At 38.0% G+C, this 12,310-nt stretch overlaps 1 protein-coding gene and 1 pseudogene across 1 annotated transcript in view; one reads left to right on the top strand and one right to left on the bottom strand.

Annotated features, from left to right (window-relative positions):
- The window catches only part of LOC102762007, an 8,896-nt pseudogene extending 5,532 nt beyond the window's left edge, over positions 1–3,364 (top strand).
- A 2,182-nt stretch (positions 3,365–5,546) lies between these two features.
- The window catches only part of PTCHD3 (patched domain containing 3), a 26,665-nt gene continuing 19,901 nt past the window's right edge, over positions 5,547–12,310 (bottom strand). Inside the window, exons 5-6 of the mRNA XM_006753896.2 lie at positions 10,347–10,492; positions 5,547–7,329 (exon numbers count right to left, since the gene is read on the bottom strand). Coding sequence (XP_006753959.1) covers positions 5,825–7,329; positions 10,347–10,492 — 1,651 coding nt within the window. The 3' untranslated portion in view covers positions 5,547–5,824. The remainder of the gene's footprint in view (positions 7,330–10,346; positions 10,493–12,310) is intronic.

Raw genomic sequence — 12,310 nt, forward strand, 5'->3', positions numbered from 1 at the left:
AGAACTTAGAAGACAGAACCTACACAGAACCTAGAGACAGAAGAACTTCGCTGGAGAGAACATGGCAAAAGATCCTGGACAGAACCTGGCTACAGAACCTGGCTACCGAACCTGGCTGGAGAACCGAGCGAGAGAACATGGCTACAGAACCTGGCTGGAGAACCTGGAGAACGTGGCTGGAGAACCTAGCAAGAGAACATGGACACAGAACTTGGCTGGAGATTGTGACTAGAGATCCTGGCAAGGCTGCTGATCAACTGAACATTGTCTCCGTGTCATTCCTTCTTCGCCGACTCCATCCACACCTTTGGGGACCCCTGGACCTGCTGGGGTTGGACCCCAGCAGAAGACCTTTCAGACATCATTCCGGATGTCCTTCCAGATGAAGACACTGTGGCAGAGGCCGAGGTAGAGGCGGTTAGAGGCAATCAGGCAGACAGGCAAGCAGTTAGGGATGATCAGGCAGGCAGGTGAGCAGTTAGGAGCAATGAGGCAGGTAGGCAAAGTGGTTAGGGGTGATTAGGCAGGCAGGTGAGCTGTTAGGGGTGATCAGGCAGGCATGTGAACAGGTTTGAGAGAGGTTGAGGCCCCCTTCTCCTTTGTAGAATTTCATGCACTGGGCCTCTAGTGTTATTATAAATTATTAAAGAAGGATAATATCATAAAAGTTTTCAGAGAAGAAAATACCTGCCAAGGAAAAAGAATCTGATTGATATTAGATTTTATTATTGCAATGCTGGATGCAGGAAGTCAATAAAGCAAATTTTTAAAGTAGCAAGTAAAAATAAATCTAATCTAATTTAAATTTGAATTAATCTAAAAAAACCCTAAAATATTCACTAATAGTAGGACAATTATATGAAACATAGTATATCCATATTATATTATTCAGCAGATAAATATAATGCCATCTCTAAGACACACTGATGGGAAAAAAAGTAAGTTACAGAAATATATACATATATAAGTTATACTGAGATATACATATATATATATATTAGTCATGCCTCAACTAAAGAAACGAAATCACTAGGAAATATACATTAAGAGCTTTATTGCAAAGAGTTGGTTTATACAATTGTCAGAATTGGCTAGGCAAGTCTGAAAATCATAGGGCAGACCATCAGGAAGGGAACTGTTTAAAACAGACACAAAGAATTTACTATCCTCCAACAGACTTTTTAAAAAAATAATTTTTGTTTTCAATTATAGTTAACATACAATAATATTGTAGTTTCAGATGTACAATGCAGTGATTAGACATTTCTATAACATAGTGATCACCCCAATAAACTTAGTACCTGCTGATACCATACATAGTTATCAACAGTATTATAGACTATATTCTCTATGCTATACTTTACATCCCCATGACTGTTTTGTAACTACCAATTTGTACTCCTTAATCCTTTCCTCCTTTTCACCCATCCCCGTAACATCCCTCTTATCTGGCAAACTATCAAAATGTCCTCTGAATTTATGAGTTTGTTTCTGCTTTGTTTGCTCATTTGTTGTTTTGTGTTTTGTTTTTGTTTTGTTTTTTTTAGATTCAGCAACAGAGAGAAATCATACAGTATTTGTCTTCTGTATGATTTATTTCACTTAACATAGTACCCTCCAGGTCCATGTTATTGCAAATGCAAGATTTCATTCCATTCTTTTTTTATGGCTAAGTCATATTCCATTGTATATATTCACCACTTCTTTATTCATCTATTGATGGACACTTAAGTTGCTTCTGTATCTTGGTTATTGTAAATAATATTGCAGTGAACATATGGATGCTTATGTCTTTTTGAATTAGTGTTTTATCAGAAAAACACCCAAAAGTGGAATTGCTGGGTCGTTCTTTGTCTCTTATTATAGCCTTTATTTCAAAGTCTATTTTTTCTAGTATCAGTATTGCTATCCCCGTTTCCATTTTCATATCTTTTTCTATCCCTTTACTTTCAATCAGTGTATGTTTTTTAATCTGAAGTGAGTCTATTGTAAACAGCATATATGTAAGAATCTTGTTTTCTTATAAATTCATTTATCATATGTAATTTGATAGGCGTATTTAATCCATTTAAAGTAACCTTTCAGCGAGTATTTTACACTTTGGCCTCACGCAGAGTGTGTGGTGGTTGCTGGGTGCCAGGGTGGAGAGTTATAGATCTAAAGGAGCTATAGATCCTCAAAGATGATAATACTGGAGAAGACGAAGAAACTAAGGAAATGGTCTTCTCAGAAACAGAGGAAACAAAACCACAGGTGACAAAAAGTACTTGTCCTCCACAAGGACGATTGAATAACTGTGTTACAAATGGAGTTTTAATTTTTATTCTATGGTTTGCAATCTGGTCAATCTCAAGCCCTAACCATTACCCTGATGAAAATTTATTTGGACTATTCATTGTCTTTTTTTGTTCCCTAATTGGGGGCAAACTTTTGGAAGTCATTAGAATACCTTCAGTGCCTCCACTTCCATCTCTTCTTGGGATGTTATTGGCTGGTTTTACCATTAGGAATGCTCCATATATCAGTGAGTGCATCCATATTAGTAACAAGTGGTCTTCAACTTTAAGAAATACTGCCCTTACCCTTTCCTAATAAAAGCTGGACTTGGACTCGATCCACAGGCTTTGAAGTGTTTGAAGAGAGTTTGTTTAAGATTGTCTATGGGTCCATCCCTCATGGAGGCATGTTCGACTGCCGTTATTTTCCACGTCCTTATGAATTTTCCCTGGGAATGGGGATTTCTTTTAGGTTTTGTGGTAGGTGCTGTCTCTCCTGATGTTGTTGTCCCTTCCATGCTACATTTGCAAGAAGAAGGATATGGCATTGAGAAAGGCATTCCAACCTTACTAATGGCTGCTAGCAGTGTGGATGATGTTGTCGCTATCGCTAGATTTAGTACATTCATGAGCATATCTTCCCCACGGGTGGCAAACTTCATAATCTCCTAACTTCTTTTCAGAATGTAATTATTGGTGTGCTACTAGGAACATTTTTGGGAATTTTTCTTTGATATTTTCCAAGTGAAGACCAGACAAATCTTCCAATGAAGAGAGCATGCCTTATTTTGGGTTTGTGTGTTTCTGCCATCTTAGTCAGCAATAGCATCAGTACACGTGGAGCTGGAGGATTATGCACACTAATATTGACTTTCATTGGAGGAATGACCAAAGATAAGATTGGAGTCCAAAAAATTATTGCATTTGCATAGGATATTTTTCAACCGCTTCTTTTTGGTTTGGGTGGATTGGAAGTATCTATTGCAGCTCTTAAATCAGATGCTATTGGTATTTCTATTGCTAGTATGAGTTTGGCATTATTGGTTCAAATTTCTTTTACATTTTTCTTGATGTCTTTTGCTGGTTTTAATTTTTTTTTAAATATTTTTTATTGATTTTTTACAGAGAGGAAGGGAGAGGGATAGAGAGTTAGAAACATCAATGAGAGAGAAACACCGACCAGCTGCCTCCTGCACACCTTCCACTGGGGATGTGCCCGCAACCAAGATACATGCCCTTGACCGGAATTGAACCTGGGACCCTCCAGTCCACAGGCTGACGCTCTATCCACTGAGCCAAACCGGTTTTGGCGCTGGTTTTAATTTTAAGAAAATATTTATTGCTCATTTTGGCTGCCTTTCTGCTTTTTTTTTGTTTCTATGTATGAGGTAGAGCTGCTACATCTCCTCGGCTTAGCAGCATGGCCTAATGTAGTAGATGTCCTTTAGGGTCCAGTGGAATAGCCTCCCTGATCACCCCAGCTGGGAATTTGAGGTGTACCCCTCATGTGGGCTGAATATGCTTCTGTTGTAATTGAGTCTTGATTGCTCTTCGCCCATCATGGACTGGCTTTGATCACTGACCACCTACCTGTGACCATCTTGGAGGATCAGCTGTGCAGGGGCCCGTCACACAAAGCAGTAGGGCTCTGGTCACCACTGAGTCCACCCCTTGAATGTGTCAAAGGTGGTTGAATGATGGTGCTTCAACATGGTCTGAAGTTTTCCACTGGTTGTACTGGCTCTGGGGCCTCCTAGAAGGTGCAGGCCAACATCAGTCACTGTGTTCTGCCTGGGGCCACCAGGCATAAGTTACAAAGTGGTCTGTGGATGGCTACTTCTTATGCTGGGCTTAGAGGTCCCCAGGCAAGGCCAAGCTGTGAACCAAGGCTGGATGCTGCTAGTGCCAGGCCTGGGACCACTTAATGAGAGGTATGGGGTTTGCTGAGGCCAGATGCTACTTGTCTGAGAGATTTTAGAAAAATCTGAAGCCTGACCCAGGACAGGGTATTCCTATGATAAAGCCACTGGAAATAGCTTGGGTGGGCCTGAAAATTGGGTGGGGCAGGGTCTCAAAATTACTGGGGTGGGGGACGGGTTGCAAACAGTATGAGCCATATTAATAGAGTCTCAGACATGGCACCCATCTGCTGGCTCTGAGGGTAAAGGGCTCAGAAAAAATAGCCTCTACAAGCACTCCTGTCTGGGAGAAGGCTGCCCCTTTAGCTTTCACCCTGATGCCAAACAATTCACTTCCTTCCCATATGTCTCTCATGCCTTTTAAGCTGCTGCCTTTGAGCTGGAGCTCAGAGGGATTGAGTCCAAATAAGTCCATATGTGGGCCCTTTAAGAGAAACTGCCTGGGATTCCAGCAGCCTCCCTCAGCTTCAATCCATGCTGGTTTTTACAGCCACAAGTTATGGGACTTCTGTTACTGGCACTGAAACCCTGAGCTGGGGGAGGGTGGGGGGTTTTACCGTCAGGGGGGACCTTCACAGCCAAGATATCCCTCAAGGTTATTTCCTACCATGTGTGGGAGTGGGACCAGCCCTTCCGCGTCTCTGCCCCTCCTACCAGTTTTGATGTGGCTTCTTCTTTAATTTCATAGTTGTAGGACTTCCATTCAGCTTGATTTCAGGAGATTCTGAATGATGGTTGTTGTGGAGTGTAGTTGTAATTTTAATGTGGTTGTGGGAGGAGGTGGAGCACCACCTTTACCTACGCTGGACAGATGAATATTTTCTAATCTTGGAATAAACAAACATTTCTTAGAGAGGACACTGAAAACACTAACCAAAAACATAAGATAAATTGGATTTCAAAACTTTAAAAACTTCAGTTCATTATAATGCCATTAAGAAAACACAGAATAGTCCAGACTTGGAGAATAAGTAAATTAAACTTTTACATAATGATACATATAGGAAGTACAATAAAAATAATATTGCCCCAGCTGGTTTGGCTCAGTGGATAGAATGTCAGCCTGTGGACTGAAGGGTCCCGGGTTCCATTCCAGTCAAGGGCACATACCTAGGTTGCCAGCTCAATCCCTGGTCCTAGTCAGGGCACATGTGGGAGGCAACCAATCGATGTGTCTCTTTCACATCAGTATTTCTCTCTCTGTATCTCTCCCCCACCCTTCACTCTCTCTAAAAGTCAACGGAAAAAATATCCTCGGGTGAGGATTAAAAAAAAAATTCCATTTATGATACAATATATAAAATACTTGCATTCCAAGCATGAACTTGTAATGATGAATAAATGGAAAAAAAACCCTGGAAATTTATACTTTATACTTCATTGTGCATAGATTATAATAAAAATGACAACAATTTCTAATTTAGTAAAGATATTTTAATGAAAGACTAATGAATTTTTCTCAGGATATTTTAAATAACATTTTAAAATGGGATTTTCAATTCAAGGAAATGTGTCTTTGTTTTTAGTTTGTTGACTTTTGTTACTAGTGCATTTTTATCAGATTGAGTTTGGGCAATGAGAAATTCTATAATTGGTCTTTGATTTGCTAGTGGATATTCAAACAAACCTTCAAATAAAGGTTAAGAATACTGGAATGAAAATTAGACCATGAGCAGCCCCAAATACCATAACAAGAAACATAATCTTAAAAAATGTCCTGAAGATGTATGCTTTGGCTGCAGATAAGACAGACACCCCTATTATTGTTGAAATTGCACTTTGTAACACAGGGTAGCCTAGCATATACAATGCCTCAATTGTTTTTAGATTTACTGAGGGCTGAGAACTGGAAACAAATGCATAGGAAATGTGTGCAGAAAAATCAAAAGAAAAGCCTATACAAATGACAAGATTAATCATGGATATGGAATCAAGATTGACCTTCCAGAATGCCATGAAACCCGTTACTCCTACAATAACAGAACCAATAGCAAAAGTTACCCACAAGGAGCACAGTGGGTGAGGAATTAACAATAAGGAAACAACAAACATAGCTGCTGATGCCACAATGACATTTCGAATAGTGTTTTCTATGATTGCAGTATACTGATCAAAATATATGAATGCTGCGTTATACACCATTAGGGGAATTTCACAATTTTTGGCCAAGTCTCGGAACTGGATTAACATCTTCTTCTTATTGGTTGAAGTAGAAATATGCATGGACTGAATGAAGGCACGGGAAGAAATGATTTCATGGGATGATGAAATATTAACATCATACTTAAAATGTGGAAAATCCACCAAAAAACTGGAAATACTCTTCATAAAGGTATTCTTATCATTTATATCTTGCTTTTTATCTTTCATATATTGCACATATTCTCGTAACCAAAACTCTGTAAGAGCTTCATCTACATAGCCATTTTTTTCAAAATCTGCCAGACATTTTTCCAATTTTTGCCTAGCATCTTTATCCCAGTAGTCAAGAGTTTCAGTAACAATAACCATAACCTTGGGACCATAACGTGGAAAATGTTCTTCCTCTACATCAAAATATGGTGTAATGTAGGAATCGTCACTTGCCAAATTTCGAAGGTCTAAACCTTCCTGCACTTGGAAACATCCATATATACTACTTATGAGGTACGATATGTACAGAAGCACTACAAAAATCTTGATCTTAGTGCGTGTGAGAAAAGGACCAAAATAGTTTCTAAAGAACAAATTCATTGGATGGATATCAGCTTCCAGTTCATCTGGGAGAGAATCAAATGGGAGACAGCAGCATCTTTTTAATGAGGAACATTTCTTGTCAGCCATATCTGGCTTTTTTAACCAACGTAGACAGGCTATTTCTCTTTTACCATCCAGGGCCATGACTGCTCCAAAACAGGTGATGGTATACAAGTAACAAAAGAACAGGGTTGTTCCTGTGTAGATGCAAAAGTACTGTATCGATCTGAAGGAGGTCATAATTCCCGTATAGAAGGCCAGGATGTTAGTGACAGTGGTGATTGTAATGGACACTGCCACTTTTAAATAGGTCCTGGATAAGCGATGTCTTATGCTATTCACAAGTTTGGTCTTCTGCCAGCCGGAAATCATAATAAACATGTCATCGACCCCAACACCTGTTAATAAAAGAAACAATCTTCATAAATATTAATTTCTATTAAAAAATTAAACAGATCACCCTGGCCCATGTGGCTTAGTTGGTTGAGTGTAATCCTGTGCACCTACAGGTCACTGGTTCGATTCCCTGTCAGGGCACATGCCTAGGTTACAGGCTGATCCCCAGTAGGAGGTGTGCAGGAGGTGATGGATCAATGTTGTGCTCTCACATCTCTTTCTCTCTCTCTCTCTCTCTCTCTCTCTCTCTCTTCTTTCTCTCTTCCCCCCCTTCTCCTTTCCTCTCTCTCTGAAGTCAATGAAAACTTATTTTAAAAATTCAAATAGATCAATTCAAGCCATCTTATTTTTCCATTTCTTTCAGGTCTTATTTACCTTGCCCAATCTGTGCTTTGATGCTACTTTCTCTCATTGCCTCTGAATCCACAACAGAATTCATCACTCCTTCTTCTGTAATAATTCTGTGCTTTGTACATACTCCTATTCTTTGGACATAGCACAATATATCCTACTCCTAATCTTCATTTAAGGAGTTTCAATGATGAGTCAGGAAACCTGGTTGATTGGTTGTTAGTGGAAGCACGGTTAGCAATGCATCTTTGATTTTGCTAGATTACTTGAGAAACCATTTTCTCTCATGAGATGTTTCATACTAATGCACAAACACAATGAGCAATAATTCTGTTGCTTAAAATATAAGTTGGATTTACCTGTTCTACAGTAAGCATCTAGCTATCAATGTGGTATCATTTGAGAGGCACCACATAGTTTATAGACACACACACACACACACACACACACACACACACACACACAGTTTTCCTGCTGGTCTGTTTTTGATAGACAGAATGCTATCATTCAAACTTCACTTGCCTAGTTTAAGGTCTTCTCTCATTAAAATGAAAGTACTCTTGATATCAGAATTATGTCCCAAAATAAATATCAAGGATCCTTTACATATTAACGCCTACTAGGTGATTAGTTCTTTTCTACATTGACATTTCATGATTGGTTTGAAATAAAGGAGACTGAAATTGTCATTAAAGATTGGGAAAGGAGGACTATAAAGAAGAAAGGGGATTAGAAAGAAAGCATGAGCATGCTGCCGATACATTTTACTTCCTCACGCTTTCTACTAGAGCGATGATATAGTCAGTACTTGGAAGTAAAATGCTGGTCTTAATTTAAATTTTGGGGGATCATTTCTATGGATTGCAATGGAGATTGCAAGTCTGCCTCTAATTCAGATGTTCTGTGGGTATAATCGAGGTAGAAGTACCTACATTAAAATAACCAAGAATGAATTCATTGATATTTATTAGATATCTAAAATCTGGTTTTTGCCCAGCCACCATGGCTCAGTGGTTGAGCGTCGACCTCTGAAATAGGAGGTCACAGTTTGATTCCAGGTCAGGGCACTTGCCTGGGCTGCGGGCTTGATCCCTATGGGGAGTGTGCAGGAGGCAGCCAATCAATGATTCTCTCTCATTATTGATGTTTCTATCTCATTCCTCTCTGAAATCAATTAAAAAAATATAGAAGACAAAAACCAACAAACTAGTTTTATTATTTATAGGACACTGTTAAGAAATTGTCCATATACAGTTTTTGAGTTGCTGCAATCACAAACACACTCATACACACACTCCTATGTACACACAGACTATACAAAAAATGGTTTATATTAAGTCAGTTATACACACTTTACTTATTTATGGCTGTGGGGAAGATTGAGAGATTAAATGTGGGTGTATGGGAAGAAGGTATGCACTGAAGAGCTAGAATAAATAAGCTGAATTCCGGTGTATAGCTAATCCACTATCTCCCCCAGAAAACCAAATATTATTTCTTTCAAGTTGCTTGTTTTCCAAAATATAAACACCTTTGTTTTCTCATGCTTACTCTAAAATAAATTCTGAAATTACAGAGAAATACAAACAAAAAATTTAAGTGATTGTAATTCCATCCTTGTGATAATTCCTGCTAACATTTTGATGTTTATCCATTCAGAATTTGCTCTATACAAATGTACCACTCTATTTCAAACTTTCATTTCATAACCAGTATTTTTTCATTTAACATTTCATTAAATGAAATATTTCATTTTTCATTTAATATGTCTACTTCTTTTTAAAGACTGGAAATGATTTCAAAATTTTAATATGCTATATTTGAATTGACCAATCCCATCTTGATATGGGATTAGGTTGTTTTCAATATTTTCCTATTCTAAATCACACCAAAATGAACATGTTCTACTTTTCGAGCAATTGTTCAATTAATAGGACAAATTCCTAGCAGTGTAATTGATAGATCAAAGGTATTTCGTCTAAAATATTTATTAATATATATTTTTATTGATTTCAGAGAGTCAGGGAGAAGGAGACATAGAAATATCAATGATGAGAGAGAATCATTGATCAGCTGCCTCCTACATATCCCCTACTGGGGATTGAGCCTCTAACCCAGGCATGTGCCCTGACTGGGAATCGAACCATGACCTCCTGGTTCACAGGTTGATGCTCAACAACTGAGCCACACTGGCAGGGCCTCCTTTAAATTTTAAAGTATTTTTTATTTGTCGCAAAGTTGCACTAAAAGAAAGTGTGTCCCAATTTAAAATTTCCCCCAGCAAAATATGCGTGCTCATTTGTACACAATTTTACCCAAAACTTCAATCTTACTAATTTTTATTAATCTAATAAGAAAACGAGGTATCTCCCTCTTGGTTCAATTTGAATCCCTTGATTAATGGAGAAATCAAATATTTTTTTCTTATATTTTCAATTTTTGGTGTGTATAGCCTGTTCATGTTCCTTATACTTCCATTTGGGGTGCTTGCTTTTTTCAACTCTAAAAATACATAATTCAATGTTATTTTCTTATTTCTGGCACCTTACTTTGGATCTGTAGAGTAACTTAAACATAATTATTTTGCTTAATATAAAATAATTTCCTTTCTTAGGTATCCCATAGCCCCAAATGCTCAGTGTGTAGTCTCACGTTTTGTTTTACTCACCGAGAACAAGAAATGGTGCATTTTTAATTATGGTCACAAATGGCACCCCAATGAACAACATCAGGCCAAAGCCGCTCAACACTGCGAAGGCAGTAGAAATCACTCCAAAAACTGCAACAAACATTTTGTTTCGTACACAGTCACACCTGTAAATTTGGAGGGAAAAAATCATGGAATTCGTGACGGTACTAAAATTCCATCAATTCATAACAGTCTTGACTTAGACATGTATTTAGAAACCCCTTGGGCAATAATTCCTAAACCTGTCTGCTGGAGACATTTAAGTTCCTGGCACTATGCAAGGGGAAAAAAAAAGAGGAAGCAGAAAAGTTGGAAATCTTTACTTTTATCAAACTTCCCTGGGTGATTTTTATTTATTGATTGTAGCAGGAAAGAGGAAAGGAGGGAGGGAGGGCGAGAGAGAGAGAAATTTTATTTATTGATTGTAGCAGGAGAGAGGAAAGGAAGGAGGGAGGGAGGGAGGAAGGAAGGAAGGGTTATGAAGAGAAGAGGAATGGGAGAAGAAAGAAAACAAACAACAATGGAAATAACTATATTCTTAGCTGGAGAGAGAGAGAGAGAGAGAGAGAGAGAGAGATGGATTTGTTATTCTACCTACTTATTATGCAGTCATTGGTAGATTTTGTATGTGCCCAGACTAGGGATGGAACCTGCAACTTTGGCGTCCTGGGACAATGCTTAACCAACTGAGCTACCTGACCAGGATCCCTGGGTGATTCTTATATAGTTAGATAAGCACTCATCTACTGGCTGGCATTTTAGAACCATAAAGTTACACCAAAACACTGCAGGTGGTTCATTTCACTCTGTTTTTCAAAGGGATGTGGATGGAATACAATAGAAGTGGAGGGCAAGCCTCACCTGTATCAGGTCTTAAATAGCTCCTGCATTTCAAAGCTAGGTCAATAGATACTGTGGTTAACAAAGATTATGCAAAGCCTCCTTCTAAAACATTTTCATGATTGTCATCTATTTGTGAAGTGGGCTGTAGAAAAGTTGCTACTAAATGCAAAAAAAATTTTTTTTTGAATCACACAACCAATGTCTGTTTTGTTGTTGTTGGACAAACATAAATGGGGAGATATACATAGCATTTTAAAGTATGGATTCAATACTTTGCCTCTCCAACAACCACAACAGCATATTTTTATATATTGTCAACAATCTCTGGTTTTATATTTTACTTGATTGTTGACTGCTTCAAAACAAATGACTGATACCTGCCTCTAGATATCTTTAGTAGAAGAGAGAACTTACGTTTGAAAACTAGAAATGTCATCTATAGCAGTGGTTTTCAACCTGTGTGTCACGACCCCTTTGGGGGTCAAACGACCCTTTCACAGGGGTTGCCTAAGACCATTGGAAAACACATATATAATTACATGTTGTTTTTGTGATTAATCACTATGCTTTAATTATGTTCAATTTGTAACAATGAAATTGGGGGTCATCATAACATGAGGAACTGTATTAAAGGGTCGCGGCATTATGAAGGTTGAGAACCACTGATCTATAGCAATAGAGCCACTGATTCCAAAACAGAAAGAACATGATTAAAAACCTTCTTCTGGCAATACCACATTAAAATAGCTGAAATTTCTTATATTAAAAAACATTCTACAACATGGCTGTATTTTATTTTTTATTATACTTAAAAACTTTTTAAATTATATTTGACATAAAATATATTCATTTTAGGTGTAGAACCCAAATGATTAGACATTTATCTAACTTACAAAGTGATCACCCATTAAATATAGAACTCAAAATTAACCCCAAGAAATCTGAGGCATTTCTATACACCAATAGTGAACTTTCAGAAAGAGAGACTAAAAAAACAATCCCATTTACCATCGCACCAAAAAAATTAAGCTACCTATGAATAAACTTAGAGGTAAAAGACCTCTACTCAGAAAACTACAGGACGTTGAAAAAAGAGATAG

The sequence above is a fragment of the Myotis davidii genome, unplaced genomic scaffold, assembly GCF_000327345.1.
Source record: "Myotis davidii unplaced genomic scaffold, ASM32734v1 scaffold252, whole genome shotgun sequence".
Lineage (NCBI taxonomy): Eukaryota > Metazoa > Chordata > Mammalia > Chiroptera > Vespertilionidae > Myotis > Myotis davidii.